Below are 20,192 nucleotides of genomic sequence, written 5' to 3' on the forward strand. Positions count from 1 at the left end.
AGAGAATTTCCACATAATACCAGCAGTTTACACCTGTTAAAGGGATTTGTAGTACTGGAAAGTGTTGCAACTGCTAAAGAGGATGGGAAATGAGAAGTTGAGGGGAGAACGTCAACCAGCTGTGTTACATTATAAGGCCGGGATGATCCACAGGCTGAAATATAAACCGAAGGACGGAAACTACTTAATATAAGGGGCGAAGCAGTCGATTACATAGACCGACACATACATATATGTTCCACTAATGATATGACTGTAAATGAGATTAAACTGGCAGACGAATGGTCAGTTCAAAGCATTTCTCTGACTGGTGGTGATTTACAACATTTTTTGTATAGTTTTATGAAGCCATAAATTTGAATTCCAGCTGGAGATTTTAACCACATTTAGGGTAACTGATTGATTTAAATTGATATTACAGGCTTGTGAGATTTTATTCTTTGTTCTGAATAAGAGCTAATCAGTCATTAACTGCCAGGAAGGGCCTGATTTTGCATTTATCCTAGCGCAGCTGTTTCAGTCAAGTTGCAACCTAAAAAAAAAAGGCGGTATTGTTAGCAAACCTCAGTCTCAAATTCTTCAAAAATAGGAGATCCTGATGGGTATTAAACCACTCTTACAGTCATTGATCTTCTCAGAGACTGCACTTCAGATGAATATAAATTTTAATCCTAGCAGTTTTTGGTTTCTTATGCCAGAGAAAAGAGAAGAAAAAGAAATACCGGATGCTAACAAGTCATACCTGCTAGCATACCTGTTTAGACCAATGCGGGGAAAAAAACTCCACAGCAGTGTGGCCTAGTAGAAAGAGCAGGGGCCCGGGACTCAGAAGTTCTGGGTTCTAATTCTGGCTCTGCCACTTCTTTGCTGTGTGACCTGGGCCTTAGTCCCCTAATCTTCAAAATGGGGATTAAGACTGTAAGACCCAGATCATCATCATCATCATCATCATCAATCGTATTTACTGAGCGCTTACTATGTGCAGAGCACTGTACTAAGCGCTTGGGAAGTACAAATTGGCAACATATAGAGACAGTCCCTACCCAACAGTGGGCTCACAGTCTAAAAGGGGGAGACAGAGAACAAAACCAAACATACTAACAAAATAAAATAAATAGAATAGATATGTACAAATAAAATAAATAAATAAATAAATAAATAGAGTAAAAAATATGTACAAACATATATACATATATAAAGGTGCTGTGGGGAAGGGAAGGAGGTAAGATGGGGAGGATGGAGAGGGGGACGAGGGGAAGAGGAAGGAAGGGGCTCAGTCTGGGAAGGCCTCCTGGAGGAGGTGCGCTCTCAGCAGGGCCTTGAAGGGAGGAAGAGAGCTAGCTTGGCGGATGGGCAGAGGGAGGGCATTCCAGGCCCGGGGGATGACGTGGGCCGGGGGTCGATGGCGGGACAGGCGAGAGCGAGGTACGGTGAGGAGATCAGCGGTGGAGGAGCGGAGGGTGCGGGCTGGGCAGTAGAAGGAGAGAAGGGAGGTGAGGTAGGAGGGGGCAAGGACTCTGTAACCAACCTGATTAGCTTGAATTTACCCCAGCGCTTAGTTCAGTGCCTAGCACACAGTAAGTGCTTAACAAACACAGTTACCGAAACAAACAATGCCCCAACCACAGTCCTACAAGAGCAAGGGAACTAATTTTCCACATGGAAACCACAGAAAATATGCCCATCAATGGCAATGGTAGCAGATTTGGCCTACTGATAAGTGAGGCTCTGCAGGGCAAGAGCAGCTGTGGGAATTTCTCCATTTGTGCCCTTGTGGTTGAGCAACTGATGACAGCACCTGTATATATGTATATATGTTAGTACATATTTATTACTCTATTTATTTATTTTACTTGTACATATCTATTCTATTTATTTTATTTTGTTAATATGTTTGGTTTTGTTCTCTGTCTCCCCCTTCTAGACTGTGAGCCCACTGTTGGGTAGGGACTGTCTCTATATGGTGCCAACTTGTACTTCTCAAGCGCTTAGTACAGTGCTCTGCACGCAGTAAGCGCTCAATAAATACGATTGATTGATTGATTGATTGACTGAAAAACAAAAGAGAGGATTGGAGAAGTGGGGCATTGGGCAACTTCAGGCAAGAATAATAATAAGTTATGTTAAGCACTTACTATGTGTCAGACACTGTAGTAAGCGCTGGGCTGGATACGAGCCAATCAGGTTGGACACAGTCCCTGTCCCACATGGGGCTCACAGACTTGAGCTCCGTTTTACCGATGGGATAAATGAGGCTCAGAGAAGTGAAGTGACTTGCCCAAAATCACACAGCAGGCAAGTGGCAGGGCCGGGATTAGAACCCATGACCTTCTGACTCCTGGGCCCGTGCTCTGTCCACTAGGCCATGCTGCTTCTTGCATGTCTTGCCTACAGAGAAGCAGCGTGGCTCAGTGGAAAGAGCCCGGGTTTTGGAGTCAGAGGTCATGGGTTCAAATCCCGGCTCCGCCAACTGTCAGCTGTGTGACTTTGGGCATGTCACTTCACTTCTCTGGGCCTTAGTTACCTCATCTGTAAAATGGGGATTAAGACTGTGAGCCCCCCGTGGGACAACCTGATCACCCTGTAACCTCCCCAGTGCTTAAACAGTGCTTTGCACATAGTAAGCACTTAATAAATGCCATCATTATTATTATTATGCCTTGCATCTTTCCAAGCTGGTGCACCCGTGTAAATTACACAGTGGGCTATGCAATAAGATGATGCTAATGTGAGATGAATAAAGAAAAATATTTCGCGTGGACTTTCTTAAATTCTATTACTCCCTCTTTAGTAAACCCAACTTCTAAAGAAAGGTTGAAGAACTATGGAGACAAAAGGCCTGATGCATTATGTTTTCAGGAAAGAAGAGAGTTCATCGTGGCTCAATGGAAAGAGCAGGGGCTTGGGAGTCAGAGGTCATGGGTTCAAATCCCGGCTCCCCCACTTGTCAACTGTGTGACTTTGGGCAAGTGACTTCACTTCTCTGTGCCTCAGTTACCTCATCTGTAAAATGGGGATTAAGGCTGAGCCCCACATGGGACAACCTGATCACCTTTTATCCTCCCCAGCACTTAGAACAGTGCTTTGCACATAGTAAGCACTTAAACACCAAAATTATTATTATTATTATTATTATTATTATCTCCTCCAGGAGGCCTTCCCAGACTGAGCCCCCATTTTCCTCTCCTCCTCCCCATCCCCACCCGCCCTACATACCTCCTTCCCCTCCCCACAGCACTTGTATATATTTGTACAGATTTATTACTCTATTTATTTTACTTGTACATATTTACTACTCTATTTTGCTAATGATGTGCACAGAGCTATAATTCTTTATATTCTGACAGTTTTGACATCTGTCTACATGTTTTGTTGTCCATCTCCCCCTTCTAGACTGTGAGTCTGTTGTTGGGTAGGGACCGTCTCTATATGTTGCCGACTTGTACTTCCCAAGCGCTTAGTAGAGTGCTCTGCACGCAGTAAGCGCTCAGTAAATACGATTGAATGAATGAATGAAAGAAAATACCTGGAAAAGGAGGTTTAAGAATTCATTGGCAAGAACATTCTTCACACTCCAGATCTGATAGTCCTCTAGAGTGAGATGCCCCATCTGTGAAAAAAAAAGAGGAGGAAATGAAAAATGAGCTGTTTCTAGTGGGCTCTCACTTTTTTTTTTGGAAAAACAGCACAACTGGATTAGAAAACCTATAAAACCCTTGTTCCCAAAGGGAAAATAAGTAATTAACCGTGAGCACTGAAAGCTTTTTCTTAACAAAAATACTGAATATCAAACAATGAATAATAGGCCATGCAGCCTGCATTAAGCCCCATTTAAAATATGAAAAGATACGGTGTTTATCGGGTATTACAACTATTTCAGTGTGGGCACGAATCATTTCCTTTTTCTATTTCAAGCTAAAAAACATCATTTTAAAACATTTCCAGTGAGGGACTATATATCAAAAACCGCATTATGCCAAAGACAAAGTATTTAACTGGTTAGAGACGCAAATGCAGTCATCTCCAAATTACACTCTTTTTTTTAAACGCAAAATTTCCTTAGAAGAACATACTGAAAGCATCAAAGTAGTAGTCATGTTGCCAACTTGTACTTCCCAAGCGCTTAGTACAGTGCTCTGCACACAGTAAGGGCTCAGTAAATACGATTGATTGATTTGGAAGCCGAAACTAGTAGGGACGATTTACAACGCAGAGGTAGGTGTCACATGAGGGGTTGTTTAAACCTTTGCTGTCAGCGAAAATACTGACATTTGCCTCAATAATTATACTGCAAAAAGTCCGTCTGTCTGTCTGTCCGTCCTAAAGCTTGTCTGTCCGTCCGTCCATCTGTCTGTCCTAATGTCCATCTGCCTGTCCGTCCGTCTGTCCTAAGGTCTGTCTTCCGTCCATCTGTCTGTCCTAATGTCCATCTGTCTGTCTGTCCGTCCGTCCGTCCTAAGGTCTGTCTTTCCATCCATCTGTCCGCCCGGCCGCCCAGGGCAAAGGGATGCTGTGCGATCTTAGGCGGATCACTGCACTTCTCTGTGCCTCAGCTGCCTCATCTGTGGAGTGGGGATTGAGACTGTGAGCCCCACAGGGGACAGGAACTTTGTCCAACTCGATTTGCTTGTATCTACCCTAGCGCTCAGGACACTGCCTAGTACATAGTAAGCACTTAAATATCACAATTACCATTATTATTATAAATAAAATTACAGATACATACACAGCAATCATGATAACAATGATTATAATCCCAACAACATCAATAATAATTACAGTGATAACCACTGCCACCTCCTCCCTCCCCTCCCTTCTCCCCTTCTCCAGCCCAGCCCGCACCCTCCGCTCCTCTGCCGCCGCTAACGTCCTCACTGGGCCTCGTTCTCGCCTGTCCTACCGTCCACCCCTGGCCCATGTACTACTTAGAGAAGCAGCGTGGCTCAGTGGAGAAGAGCCCGGGCTTTGGAGTCAGAGGTCATGGGTTCAAATCCCGGCTCTGCCAACTGTCAGCTGTGTGACTTTGGGCAAGTCACTTCACTTCTCTGTACCTCAGTTACCTCATCTGTAAAATGGGGATGAAGACTGTGTGTCCCACGTGGGACAATCTGATCACCTTGTAACCTCCCCAGCGCTTAGAACAGTGCTTTGCACATAGTAAGTGCTTAATAAATGCCATTATTAATTAATTACTTCTGGCCTGGAATGCCCGCTCTCTTCTCCCCTTCAAAGTCCAACTGAGAGCTCACCTCCTCCAAGAGGCCTTCCCAGACTTAGCCCCCCTTTTCCTCTGCTCTTCCTCCTCTCCTCATCACCCCCACTCCGTCCCTCTGCCCTAGCCTCCTGCCCCACAGCACTTGTGTATGTATGTATGTTCCTTATCTATAATTCTATTTATTTATATTAACACCTGTTTTACTTATTCTGATGTGAACATATCTCCCTAATTCTATTTATATTAATGCTAACGATGCCTGTTTACTTGTTTTGATGTCTGTCTCCCTCCTTCTAGACTGTGAGCCCACTGTGGGCAGGGACTGTCTCTGTTGCTGAACTGTACTTTCCAGGCGCTTAGTACAGTGCTCTGCATACAGTAAGAGTGCAATAAATACAATAGAACGCATGAATGAATAAAGGAGGGTGAGAGAGACATCGATACAAACAAAACCGTTGTTGGGTACAGATTGTCTCTGTCTTTTGCTGAATTGTACTTTCCAAGCACTTAGTACAGTGCTCTGCACACAGTAAGCGCTCAATTCTCATAAGTACCATCAATCGTATTTATTGAGCGCTTACTGTGTGCAGAGCACTGTACTAAGTGCTTGGGAAGTACAAATTGGCAACATATAGAGACAGTCCCTACCCAACAGTGGGCTCACAGTCTAAAAGGGGGAGACAGAGAACAAAACCAAACATACCAACAAAATAAAATAAATAGAATAGATATGTACAAGTAAAATAAATAAATAGAGTAATAAATATGTACAAACATATATACATATATACAGGTGAAGTGGGGAAGGAAAGGAGGTAAGATGGGGGGGATGGAGAGGGGGAAAATAATCATTCGATAAATATGATCGAATGAACTAGCCGACTAAAATTCACTCATTCTGATCATTTCCCAAAGTGTCAGTTACGTAGCTTGAAGCCTTGACTGACGAAGGGATTTTCTGGAAGCACAGAACAGACAACCTCTCCCTCTACCCCCAGATACTCAGGAGGTTAACTAGGTACAAATTTACAAAGTGCACTGATCGCTAGAGGGATTGTGTGGCTCATATTTACTATAAATACGTGAACGCTTATGGGGTGCAATTTCGTGGTATTTCCACCATATGTGCAAATGTACAAGCATCAGTGTATTTGGTCGCCTACAGGGAAAATGTATTCATGGTCGCTATCTCTAACTCCCCTATTATTCTCCATCATCTGTAAACTCCTTCCATTAAATTGTAAACTCCTTGATGGCAGAAAATCATATCTATAACAGTGCCCAGTGCTTGCAACAGTTCTTTGTACATAGTAAGCGCTTAATAAGTGCCATTATTATTATTATTATTATATAATTATTATTATTATTATCATCTAGCAAGCACTTAGTATAGTACTATACACGCAATAATAATGAGTAGAGAAGCAACGTGGCTCAGTGGAAAGAGCACGGGCTTTGGAGTCAGGGGTCATGGGTTCGAATCCCAGCTCTGCCAATTGTCAGCTGTGTGACCTTGGGCAAGTCACTTCACTTCTCTGGGCCTCACTTCCCTCATCTGTAAAATGGGGATTAAGACTGTGAGCCTCCCGTGTGAGCCCACTGTTGGGTAGGGACTGTCTCTATATGTTGCCAATTTGTACTTCCCAAGCGCTTAGTACAGTGCTCTGCACACAGTAAGCGCTCAATAAATATGATTGATGATGATGATGACAACCTGATTTCCTTGTAACCTCCCCAGCACTTAGAACCATGCTTTGCACATAGTAAACGCTTAATAAATGCCATCATTATTATTATTTTCCCCCTTCTAGACTGTGAGCCCATTGCTGGGTAGGGACCGTCTCTATATATTGCCAACTTGTACTTCCCAAGCGCTTAGTTCAGTGCTCTGCACACAGTAAGCGCTCAATAAATACGATTGAAAGAATAATAATAATGGTGGAAATTTTTAGGCACTTCCCCCTGTACTAAGGGCTGGGATGGATACAAGCAAATCAGGTTGGACACAGTCCCTGTCCCACATGGGGCTCAGTCTCAACCCCCATTTTACAGATGAGGGAACTGAGGCCCAGAGAAGTTTAGTGACTTGCCCAAAGTCACACAGCAGACAAGTGGCAGAGCTGGGATTAGAACTCACGTCCTTCTGACTCCCACGGTCCAGGCTCTCTCCACTGCTCCATGTTGCCTCTCTAGCATATACCAAGAGCTCAATAAATGCCAATGATTGATTACTTTGAATTTTATCTATTTATCTAAATAGATTTATAGATATCCATATAGATACACGGAGATCTATTCATTCATTCATTCAATTGTATTTATTGAGCGCTTACTGTGTGCAGAGCACTGTACTAAGCACTTGGGAAGTACAAGTTGGCAACATATAGAGATGGTCCCTACCCAACAGCGGGCTCACAGTCTATGTATCTGTAAGCCAAGCGCTTAGTACAGTGCTCCCTCTGCCCATCCGCCAAGCTAGCTCTCTTCCTCCCTTCAAGGCCCTACTGAGAGCTCACCTCCCCCAGGAGGCCTCCCCAGACTGAGCCCCTTCCTTCCTCTCCCCCTCGCCCCCCTCTCCATCCCCCCCCATCTTACCTCCTTCCCTTCCCCACAGCACCTGTATATATGGATATATGTTTGTACATATTTATTACTCTACTTATTTATTTATTTTACTTGTACATATCTATCCTATTTATTTTACTTTGTTAGTATCTTTGTTTTTGTTCTCTGTCTCCCCCTTTTAGACTGTGAGCCCACTGTTGGGTAGGGACTGTCTCTATATGTTGCCAACTTGGACTTCCCAAGCGCTTAGTACAGTGCTCTGCACACAGTAAGCACTCAATAAATACGATTGATTGATGTATCTGTAGATACATAGTTTATAACTTGGGTACATGGTTTTATGAGAAGCACCTTGGCCTAGTGGATAAAGCATTGGCCTAGGAGGCAGAGGACCTGGGTTCTAATTTTGGCTCCATAACTTACCTCCTGTGTGACTTCGGGCAAGTCACTTCACTTCTCTGTGCCTCAGTGACCTCACCTATAAAATGGGGATTGAGACTGTGAGCCCCATTGTGGGACAGGGACTGTGTCCAACCTGATTTGCTTGTATCCACCCCAGCACTCAGTACAGTGCCGGGCACATAGTAAGTGCTTAACAAATACCACAATTACTACTATTATTATTTTAGAAATGGTCTCTTTTCCCCATAAGAATCTGCTCTCTGCTTCAGGGGTTCAAATAACTGCCACTAATCTCTTTCTTTAGTATTTTTTTTCATCTTTATATATAGCAGAGCTTTCTTATGGACAATGATTTAATCTAAAAGATACTTCAGTATTGGCCTCATTCAGTCATTTTTGATGGTTTAGTAAAAGTGCCTCCGTAGACAAATGGCAGGAGAGATTTTCCTTCTTCCTACTTTAAAAATGTCTCATTTTTTTCCCCTGAAAAACCAAAAGAAACTGATTTCTGACACTGCACAAAACTATGATTCCTGGAGAGAATAAATGAGAAAATTAATCATCACATGATAGTCTAATGGGTCTTCAGGCAATACATGCTCTGATTAATTTCAGTTTATTATGTAAATAATAAACTCAGTGGAATGAGTTTTAATATCCAAAAGACCTGTGTAGGAAATATTGGTTAACAACAGAAAAAGGACATGTCTTTCCAAACCGCCTCGTGCCATGTAACAAACCTTCCTGTCTTGAAGAATCAATTTATAAATACTGTTAGAAGTTTAGTATCGATTGAAAAGGTTAACAGCTATTTAAAACTCGCAATTCTACTGTATTTAACATTTGGTACAACAGATGAACATTTTGGACTGCAGCAAACATAATGAGCAACAAGAGGGTAATCAATTACCCTTTTAATATCACACAAATTCGACCACTGACTTTATATACGTACATACAAAAATGGACATAGTGTTGCTTAAGAATCACTTAGCATGTGTGTTTAGTAAGTTTCTTGGATGAGAACCACTTATAGCAAGATACTTAAGAAAGCTCATGCCTCGAAATGAGATGCAGATTCATTATTTGACCGAATGTTTAAATTTACAGAGGGAAAAATAAATCGGGAGAGGGGACATGGATATGAATGCAGTACAGCAGAGATGCTGTTTGAAAGGGTTTTATTTAGAAAAGGAATACAAAATAACACCCCGTGTTTCTGTGACCATGGTGTCTGTTTGATGAACTGTTTCGCTAATTTGAAGGCCTTTATTTTCTGATGGCAAATTTTTCACACCATCATTGTTCAGCCTAAGACGACTGCCTATCCAGGAAGCTCTTGGCCTTTATTTTAGCTCTTCCCCTCAGAATGGTTCCATGCCATTAAAAGGTATCAGAACTATTTTGCTCTGGGTTATCACTTTGCAAAGCTATTCAAACTTTCCATTTTTCTACGGTGACAACATGCAAAAACTCATTAAGGGTTTATAGCCACACTGGAGTCCCTTGGGTTCTGTCCTGAGGTATATACCTAGGTTTATCTTGCAGATGAAATGTCTGTAGCAACAGCCCGTTGAGAGGAGGCTTTGTGTACTGGCCCCCGAGATGTCACCAGCTGATAATTCTCGAACACAAAACTCATCCTGGGAATTTATACAACGATAGCTTCTAAAAATGGAAGTAGCACTATCTGAATGTAGATTTAAAAAAAGAAGAGAGAGCCCCTGGGGAATTTCTCCCTGTTGAATTAGAGAATGAATGTGTGTCCTGGATATGAACAGAAGGGATGGAAGCTCCCTGGCGTTAGTAACGAACAGTGGCAAGACTTAAATAAATAATGATGGCATTGGTTAAGTGCTTACTATGTGCCGAGCACTGTTCTAAGCGCTGGGGAGATATAAGGTAATCCAGGTTGTCCCACGTGGGGCTCACGGTCTTAATCCCCATTTTTTACAGATAACTGAGGCACAGAGAAGTTAAGCAGCTTGCCCAGGGTCACACAGCAACCAAATAGTGGAGCTGGGATTAGAACCCACATCCTCTGATTCCCAAGCCCGGGCTCTTGCCACTGAGCCACATGTCTACATTCCTAATGATCACATAGGATGCCTCCTGACCTTTATTCTTTCATTATCACTCAGAGGCTTCTCTATCACCCTAAGAATTTTAATTATAACATGCTGTACCTTTTCCATGCCTGAACTGCCCTTATTATTCCAGGTCGTGACAGAACAAACGATGCTTTGCTTTTCTCCACCCTTCCTGGATAACAATAAGAGCATTTATTAAGATGTCTACAATTCCGCTGGGCTCTCTGATGATTTGAGGGTATACTCTACGAAGAGCTTCAAGATTCAGTTCCTCAGTTGGGACCAGGAACTCAAAGGAGTAGCTCTTTTTGAGCAGAAGCTATGAGAGAGGCCTGTTAGAAGTCAAAATGAAAACAGCGCCGAGCCCTACAAATAGCACGGGGGGACTATTTTTATGCACACCATCAGCTCTGCGTCAGCCTTTTCAGTTGCTTTCACACCTACAGATCAATTGCTCTGTCAGTGGTGTCATCTTGAATACGGACAACTTCATAGTTTGGATTATTTTTCCAGAGGTGTAATCTCTAACACTTGCTCACTGGGAGGTGATGAGCTAGAAAACACATTTTCTGAGATGGAAAACGTTGGATGGTTTCCAGTAAAACTGTTTATTTATAGGGGAAGCTGTATGGCAGAGTAGAGGGATTCTTAAGCCTTCGACGCAAGGACTTGGAAGCCTTGACAAATCATTTTTAAACCACCTCTCTCAAGTTCTCCACTTCTGCCATGATACAGTTAAGAGTTTAGCACCTGTCCCCTCTCCAATACTGTGAGAAGTGGGGGTAAAATCAAAATAAATGATTACATACCCAATATACAGGTATCAATATCTGTATATACGCCTGTATAATACATAAGGGTGTAAAGCATTCTGAGATTGGTGGGAGAAAGGCACTAGAGTGAAAAACAAGGAACTATTATTGTTTTAAACCATTTTAAACAACTAACTTCTACGCAGGACTCCCTCTTTGGGGAAGCTCTTTTCCATTTTAGCTGGGCCAGCATCCCTATTCCCTTTGGTTTCATTCCAGATCCCCATAACACCCTGATAATGTGAAAGACGGCAGATGGCTTTTTATCCCCAGTTTTTAATGCAGTCACGAAGAATTAACCCCCCAGAAAGTCTCACCTTCGTGGTGTCGTGGGCATTCAAAATGCTGTCAACGATGTCAGACAATTTCATGTGCAATTCCTTTAAGACAATAACAAAAAAAATTAGAAAACAGTGAGTGATCTTCAATTGTACTATTTTTTTTCGTGGGCCCATAAGGGAGGAGGAGGGAGAGGGAACACCCATATGGATTGTACATCCTTAACTGCAAACACAGAGAAGAATCAAAATGCTTCAGGGGAGGCAGCAAGGCCCAGTGGATAGAGCATGGTCTGGGGAGTCAGAAGGACTTGAGTTCTAATCCTGACTCCAACATTTGTCTGCTATGTGACCTTGGGAAAGTCACTTCTCTTCTCTGTGCCTTCGTTACCTCATCCGTAAAAGGGGGATTAAGACGGTGAGTCCCACATAGAACAGAGACTGTGTTCAACCTGATGAGCTTGTATCTACCCCAGCGCTTAGAACAGTGTTTGACACATAGTAAGCGCTTAACAAATACATTATCATTTATAATAATAAAATACCAGGGTGGATTCCTTTACTCCAGACCCCATTATTCACAACTCTGCTCTCAACTGGAATATTGCGGCAGCAGATTAGGGAAAGAGAACTTACAGGGATATCATCAGTGCGGTTATCCTTCCAGACCTCCAAAAGCGCAACCACCATATCTCTCAGTTCAGTGTGAGAGAGAACTCCATCACGATCAACATCGAATACTTTGAAGCAAACTGATGAAAAACAAAATTAGAGCAAGAATTAGTTTTCTTTAGAATCGACAATATACGCTTTGTTCCATGGGGCTGTTACTGAATAGTCAATCTAGCACTCTACTGTGAAGAAAGGTGGTCTTAACAGATTTTTTTTTTTTAAATACATCACCGTCTCAGGCCTAGTTCATTATTTTAAGATTTGGTTTGTTCTTTCTTGCTTAAGCTAACTCTTCCTTGCAAAGTGAAAGAGTTGAATCCTACTTCCACAACACAAGTTTGTTATTTTTAACAATTGTAATAATAATGATGATACTTGTTAGGTGTTTATTATGTGCCAGGCACTGTTTGAACTGCTATGGTAGAAAAAAGGGTTATCAGGGTGGACTGAGTCTCTGTATGGGGCTTACAATCTAGGAGCCAACAGCAGCTATAACTTCGATGATGCTGATTTTTAAAGTTCTTCATTGGACAATTGTTCAGAAAGTTGTAATGCTCCAATCCAGTTGCGACTGGGGCAAACAGCCTGAAATACCCAAGTTAGAAGAAAATTCATCCAGCTTCAGCAATGTCTCCAATGAGGAACTTTATTTTCCCATTATACCTGTATAAACTTTGTTTTGTAAACCTTGTTTTCCTATCACTCCTATGCCTGGACACAGGAGAGTTGTCAAAAACAGTTTCCGCTTCAGCACATGAAAATTCATAGGCTTTGTGCCTATGCCATTGGTATTTTTGTTAATTGCTGTCTCCAAGTCATTTATTCTAGTAAATGGGTTTCATAAACGCTTTACTAAAATTAAGACCAGAAGAGGCTTTCCTTAAGGAACGAAGAAATGAATTCTCCCAATAGAAAGGGAGGTGCTCTCCTGGAAATTACTAAATTAGCCTCGTTTGTTAAAGATGGAAAAAATAATTCAGTAGAATATTGAATAAAGTGTCCTGCCAGGATCTGGGTTAATCCCTAAACAAGGGTACCAAAAAGCTAAATTGTAGCAATGAATCCCTGCTCTGAAAACGTGATAAAGACTCAAGTGACCAAGTTAAAAGAATTCTTTCATCCTCACTTCCAAATCATGAATCAGTTACTAAATCAATTGTATTTATCATCATTGATATTATTTAAATTGAAGATCCACCCAGCGCTACACAAAATTTGTAAAACTGCTGTTTATAAGGCACAGAAATAATCTGAGTTAGGTTCAAATGAAACACAAATAGATGTGGTTTCTTAAAGAGGGTTAAGATTTAGTAATGTAATGTATTCTTACTAATAAAATATATTCAAATAAGCTTTTCTGCTAATCCTGCTGGTTAAATACATCTCATTTTAATCTGCAATAAAACTGCTTCGATTATAAAGTTTATTTTCCCAATAGGACATTATTCATGCAAGGAATATAAGCATTTCTAGGTCTTATGCTTAACTCAGATGTTTATCCTACAGATTAACCAAGAAATACTACCCTAACGTTTCGAAATTTTGAAATCCATCAAGGCAATATAACCCAGTGATGCTAGCCATTTAAAATCAAATTCCGTTACAAAAATCAACCTTACTGAAAAAATTTCAAACTGCTCCATAATAAAAAGGAATATGTGAATGAAAAGAAATTGGTTAAAAAATACCTTGTAGAAACAATTCCTATAACCTGAGCAATGCCATCCATGACAATTTGCAAGCCGCTTTCCATCATTATTATTCTATCAAAACCCAAATATACGTATTTCAGCTTCATCATCAATAGCATGTATTAACTGCCTTCTGTTTGCACATCTTCTCAAGAAAATCAACGGAGAGCTGGTTTCACCTGACAAGCTTCTTGAAATTCAAGTAAAAGGAAAAATCATATGACTTTTCAAATGGAGCAAAGTCAGCTTTCTCCTCAATTTGTGGACTTCACACACTCACATTTTTGTCTTTCGGCCAAGGGTCCCCTGCAACATGCTGATAACCCACAGGAGATCTCCTTAAAGTCTATGTGATTGTCACGGTTTTCATCAAAGGCATTAAACAAACCTGTAAGATACGAAAGCATCACGACATACCATGTCTAGCCGGTCAGATTTCGTGATATTCAACAGACATGTATGTGCATGATTAGAAACGTGTCACCTCGCTTTCCAATTTCCTACTGACTAGCCCGTCGTAGTTTTGAAGATGATGTGCTGGCCCAGGATGCAAAACTCTCCCGTGTAATGGCTTCTTTGGGTCTTTGCTGAACTTGGTCCATCAGAATGGTCTAATTATGGAGCTCCCCAATCTGGTGTAGATTTAAGAACTCTTTTTTTTTTTTTAAATGGTATTTGCTAAGCACTTACTATGTGTCAGGCACTGGTCTAAGCACTGGGATAGATACCAGCTAATCAGGTTGGACACTGTCCATGTCCCATGTGGGACTTATAGTCTCAATCCCCATTTTACATGTGAGGGAACTGAAGCCCAGAGAAGTTAAGCGACTTGTCCAGGTTCACACAGCAGACAAGTGACAGAGCTGGGATTGGGACCGAGGTCCTTCTGAGTCCCCTAGATCATGCTGCTTCTCAAGAGTGGGGTGGAGTCCATTTTTAAGTGGATTCCAAAACTTCTGGGGCACCATCTTGGAATGTGCAATACATGTACAAGTTTGTTCCTCAGCTAAGCAAATGTGCAATAATTGATTGTACTGCAATAATTGTACTGATTGGTAGTACCCAGCTAAATAACGTTTCAGACTTTTCTAGTGTGGCTTAAACCTAAATAGTAATTCCTAACGCTAATTCCTTGGAGAAAGCAAGAACTAACAGTAAGGGTACTAGTGTAGTAGCATCCGAGATGTCCAGGTGAGGTTAAAATGAAGGAGAATCACAGGACCTTTCTTCCGGATCAGTCCTTACACTTTCATTCACAACCCCTTTCTCCAGGGCAATGGAGAAAAGTGGGGAGAAAATAAGAGAAAAAGTTCAATTCAGCTGCTTACTGGATGAAGATTCACAGAATGTTATGTTACCAAAATACTGAGGTACTGTCAAACTATGGTGGGAGCCATGTGAAGAACTGCATTTCACACACAGATGAGTCCAAGTAGAGCAATGCAACTTCTTCACTCCTGCCTGAAAAAATCCGTCACATAGGAGGGTATTTTCCTAGTGTTCTTTTGAGATTGTCTCTACCCTCAACTTCTGTTGTACTCAGCAGTGGGGAAAAACAAAAGTTATCATCCAAAAAGTAAGAGTATGGTATTTCTTTTGGCAGGTTTTTAGAGTTATGAAGCCTCCGTTAGAAATGAGGTTAATAAAAAGCCTTTTCGAGGATGCCGATGGGGCAGGAACAGAGCAAGTCTGGCTGTAAATGGAGGGTCGCTTACCTTCACTCAGCGACGGATGAATAGGCGGTGAAACCAAAGGGCTAAATGTCTCCAGATCGAAGCGGCCGGTCCGGGACTGAGCCTTCAGCAGCCAGTAGCGCTTCTCGAGATCGATGATGTCAGATTCTTCTACTGCGAAAGAGACAGATTGAATATCGTCAGCTCCTCAGGACTAACATCTAAGCAGGAAAACACCACCTAAAGGAAACATTCTGTTCTCCCCACACCTGAAAATGGGACCTTAAAAACCTTCCAATTCATTGCGTCCAAAAACCACACAATGAAATGAAACCAATTACCCCCAATGTTATAAGAAAAGAGATTCTGAAAGATGAAACGTTCAAGTGCAGACAAAAGCTTGAAATTGAGACGTTGAGAAGGCTGCCGCCCCACTAATAAAGCTCTTTTAATATGACGTAGAAAACGTTATCACATTTGTAGCAGGCATTTTAATCTTATACTTTGCTGTCATAAGTGTGAAATAAAGTATTCCAGGCTACACTAAGAAAAAAAAAAAGCCATGATAGATGGTAAATTCACGTTTACTCAACACAAATACAGAGTGCCATCCTCCCATAAAAGAGGAGGAAGAGAGAGCTAGGCAGAACAATGATACATTTTTGGCCTTAGATGCATTAAATTTCACACGTATTTTCCTCTTCAAGTGGAAAAATATGGAAGTATGGGAGTACCCATACAAGGCATTTAGTGTTATGGATGCATAAGTAGCTGAGATGCCAAAGCAGAATCCACAGTCCTGACTACACAATGCACACACAAGGAATTTGGAAAAGCAATTGTTGTGCTGACGTTTGAAGTTTGCAGCCCCTGGTGCCCTGTTAACTTCTTCCTGCTCTCTCTCAATCCTTATGATGTATCTGCCCCAAACAGGCTCTCCTGTTTTGATTTGTAGCTTGCCATGCTGGTCTTTCTATAGATCAATCAATCAACGGTATTTATTGAGCGCTATGTGCAGAGCACTGGACTGAGTGTTTGGGAGCGTACAATACGAAAATAATAATTCTGGTATTTGTTATGTGATTACTGTATGCCAGGCACCATAGTAAGCGCTGTGGTGGGTACGAACAAATCAGGTTGGGCACGGTCACTGTCCCACACGGGGCTCACAGTCTTAAATCCTGTGAGGCAACTGAGGCACGGAGAAGTCAAATGACTTGCCCAAGGCCACAGAGCAGACAAGTGCTAGAGGTGGGATTTTGATATTTGTTAAGCGCTTACTATGTGCGAAGCACTGTTCTAAGCGCTGGGGAGGTGGCAACATATGTGGCCAACTTGCCCTTCCCGAGCTCTTAGTAGAGTGCTCAGCACACTAAGCGCTCAATAAATACGATTGAATGAATGAATGAATAATAATAATGATGATGATATTTGTTAAGCGCTTACTATGTGCAAAGCCAACATTATCATTATTATTATTACATTATTATCACCTGTATATATGTATATATGTTTGTACATATTTATTACTCTATTTATTTATTTTACTTGTACGTATCTATTCTATTTTATTTTGTTAGTATGTTTGGTTTTGTTCTCTGTCTCCCCCTTTTAGACTGTGAGCCCACTGTTGGGTAGGGACTGTCTCTATATGTTGCCAACTTGTACTTCCCAAGCGCTTAGTACAGTGCTCTGCACACAGTAAGCGCTCAATAAATACGACTGATGATGATGATTAGAACTTAGGTCCTCTGATTCCCAGGTCCAGGCTCTTTCCACTAGGCCGTGCAGCTTGCCGTATAGTTTGCATCTGACTTGCTTATATATCCCTTTTACCAATGTAGCAGAATCTAATACAGTGGAATTTCAGAAATGGTGCAACGACGATTGTGTCTGTGTGTCCGGAATTGGCGGGGACGAAGGTGCCAATTAGTGGGTGCAATAAAGGGAGAGTTTGGCTCTTCCACTCAGAGAAGGTTGGACATCACCGCTGAGCTGTAGGTCTTTAGTTGGGTCTGGAACCTAATACTGCACTGCAAAAATGATCCTTAAAATCCCCTCTCCAAGAAGGCCAGCAGCCTGGAGACTGGAAAAGTAAGACTTTCAAGCTCAACTTCTCTGTGCAGTTTAGTGGAAACAACACCAAATCATTGCTTACTTGATAATAATAATAATAATGGCATTTGTTAAGCGCTTACTATGTGCAAAGCACTGTTCTAAGCACTGGGGGGGGATACAAGGTGATCAAGTTGTCCCACGTGGGGCTCACAGTCTTAATCCCCATTTTTACAGATGAGGTAACTGAGGCTCAGAGAAGTTAAGTGACTTGCCCAAGGTCACACAGCAGACTTGTGGTGGAGTCGGAATTCGAACCCATGACCTCTGACTCCAAAGCCCGGGCTCTTTCTACTGAGCCACGCTGCTTCTCGATGCTAGTGGGTCCCCAAGTCACAATGCTCTGATGTGTACAGGTGGCCTGGTGTCTCATTTTAGGGACGTGAAAATTAATTTCAAAAAATCCTCTCAATTCCCTAGTATTTCAGTGAACAATAATAATAATAATTATTATTACTGTAGCATTTTGTTAAGTGCTTGCTATATGCCAGGCACTGTACTAAACGCCGGGGTAGATACAAGATAATTGGATTGAACACAGTCCCGGCACCACATAGGGCTCACAGTCTTAATCCTAATTTTACAGATAACGCAGGCACAGAGAAGTGAACTGAATTGCCCAAGGTCACACAGCAGCAGACAGGGTTGCAGAGCCGGGAGAAGAACCCAGGTCTTCTGACTCCCGGGCACGTGCTCTTTCCATGAGGCCATGTTGCTTCTCAAGATGAGATGTAGGAAATCTGGTGGCTCCTCTAATCAATCAATCATATTTATTGAGCGCTTACTGTGTGCAGAGCACCGTACTAAGCGCTTGGGAAGTACAAGTTGGCAACATATAGAGACAGTCCCTACCCAACAGTGGGCTCACAGTCTAAAATGTGGAAGTACATGAACTATGAGCATTAAGTCAATCGCATTTTGGACTTTCCAAAAATGAAGGGGCTACGTAAATAGCATTTACATTTTATTGTTACTTCAGATCACTCAGTTTAGCTTTTTAAAGTACAACATATCCAAAAAAAAAAAAAAAAGGAATCTTCAAGTAAATCACAGAACAGAATACTAACCAGATCTGTGCCTCTCGGTTATTGCAAAACCATCTTTTCTGTTCTAAATTAGTGGCAACTGCTAAAAGGAAGTTTTGAGTTTTTCTGAAAAGACAGAGCAATAACTCAATCTTAAGCTCATTTAAGGCAAACATTTTGACAAACTTGATAGCCTCAAAAAGAGGTAACAGGGTACATTTTTATCCCCTTCACATTACTATATGAGTAACAATTTACATGCAACTAGGACTTAGATTACAGTGAAGTGAGTGTTTCACAAATACCTATTTGATAAGAAAGCTTTCTATATTAAGCAGAGCCACGGGTGATCTTATTTTCCAGATGCTCTGAGCCTTTAAATCTACGCCAGCTTCCTAATCGGATTTAGCTTCAGCTACTTGGACCCAGGTGGACTTCAGAAGCAAATTGCATGAGATTCCAAGGATCGCCAGCATTACTCTGGGAAAATCCATACATAATCAACCAATTTAGTTTATTAATTCCTGTTATCCTTCATTTCTTAGTCTAAGTTCCACATGAAAATGAAGTATCTTTTTTTTTATATAAACAGAGGTGAAACAGTCTAGAACTAGACCAACTGTCTTTGAGTGCTTAGTCTGTGCACAGCACTCTACTAAGCGCAAGGGAGACTATTTAAGACTGTGACCCCTATGTGGGATGGGGACTGTGTCCAATCTGATTAACTCATATCTACCCCAGAGCTCAGAACAATGCCGAACATATAATAAGTACTTAAAGACAAGTGCCTTTGTCTTTACAGTCTACAGAATTTCTGAATTGAGTACCTTTTTTAAAATGACTCTTTATGTTTTTGGTTTGGGGGCCTTCAGGATTGGCCATTCCTGTCCTCTTGACACCAAATAAAGACTACCTTCAAGGATGTGATCCTGCAAAATTGATGTTTGGCTCCCTTTTTAATCAATTAATGGCTCCAGACTTATTTAAATGGACATATCCCTCAGCTGTGGTGAGAAATGGCATTTTGACTTGGGGGCTAAAGGCCACAGCTATCAGAAAATACTATCAATCCCAGCTTCAAATAAATGTGATCCGATCCAAGAGTACATGTTGCAGTGTCAAATGTGTCTATTTGGTGCATAGCACTGCACTATCCATTCATTCAATCGTATTTATTGAGCGCTTACTGTGTGCGGAGCACTGTACTAAGCGCTTGGGAAGTACAAGTCGGCAACATATAGAGACGGTCCCTACCCAGCAACGGGCTCACAGTCTAGAAGGGGGGGAAGGACAACAACACAGAACAAGTAGACAAGTGTCAATACCATCAGAATAAATAGTATTATAGCTATATACATATCATTAATAAAATAAATAGACTAATAAATATGTACAAATATACACAAGTGCTGTGGGGACTATGTGAGCACTATGTGCTCAGGGAACAGACAAGAGAAATAAAAGGGGTGACTTCCTGCCCTTAAGGAGTTCAACTGGAGGTAGTTAATATAAGCAGATGAATACACATACCAGAAAATGATAGATACAAGCGAATAAATATAAGTAGCTAAATTGCGATTATAATATATAGTAATTTATATAATATAAATATAAGTAGTTAAATTGTGAGCCCTCGGATGACGGGGACCATGTC

At 41.5% G+C, this 20,192-nt stretch overlaps 1 protein-coding gene across 2 annotated transcripts in view; it reads right to left on the bottom strand.

Moving 5' to 3' along the window:
- USP32 (ubiquitin specific peptidase 32) overlaps window positions 1-20,192 on the bottom strand; it is a 210,875-nt gene that overhangs the window by 68,671 nt on the left and 122,012 nt on the right. For both annotated transcript variants that reach the window (XM_038759026.1, XM_038759025.1), the window contains exons 6-10: window positions 15,441-15,572; window positions 14,006-14,113; window positions 11,999-12,114; window positions 11,402-11,464; window positions 3,527-3,610 (exon numbers count right to left, since the gene is read on the bottom strand). In XM_038759026.1, the coding sequence (XP_038614954.1) occupies window positions 3,527-3,610; window positions 11,402-11,464; window positions 11,999-12,114; window positions 14,006-14,113; window positions 15,441-15,572 (503 nt within the window). The remainder of the gene's footprint in view (window positions 1-3,526; window positions 3,611-11,401; window positions 11,465-11,998; window positions 12,115-14,005; window positions 14,114-15,440; window positions 15,573-20,192) is intronic.

The sequence above is a fragment of the Tachyglossus aculeatus genome, chromosome 17, assembly GCF_015852505.1.
Source record: "Tachyglossus aculeatus isolate mTacAcu1 chromosome 17, mTacAcu1.pri, whole genome shotgun sequence".
In the NCBI taxonomy this organism is placed as follows: Eukaryota; Metazoa; Chordata; class Mammalia; order Monotremata; family Tachyglossidae; genus Tachyglossus; species Tachyglossus aculeatus.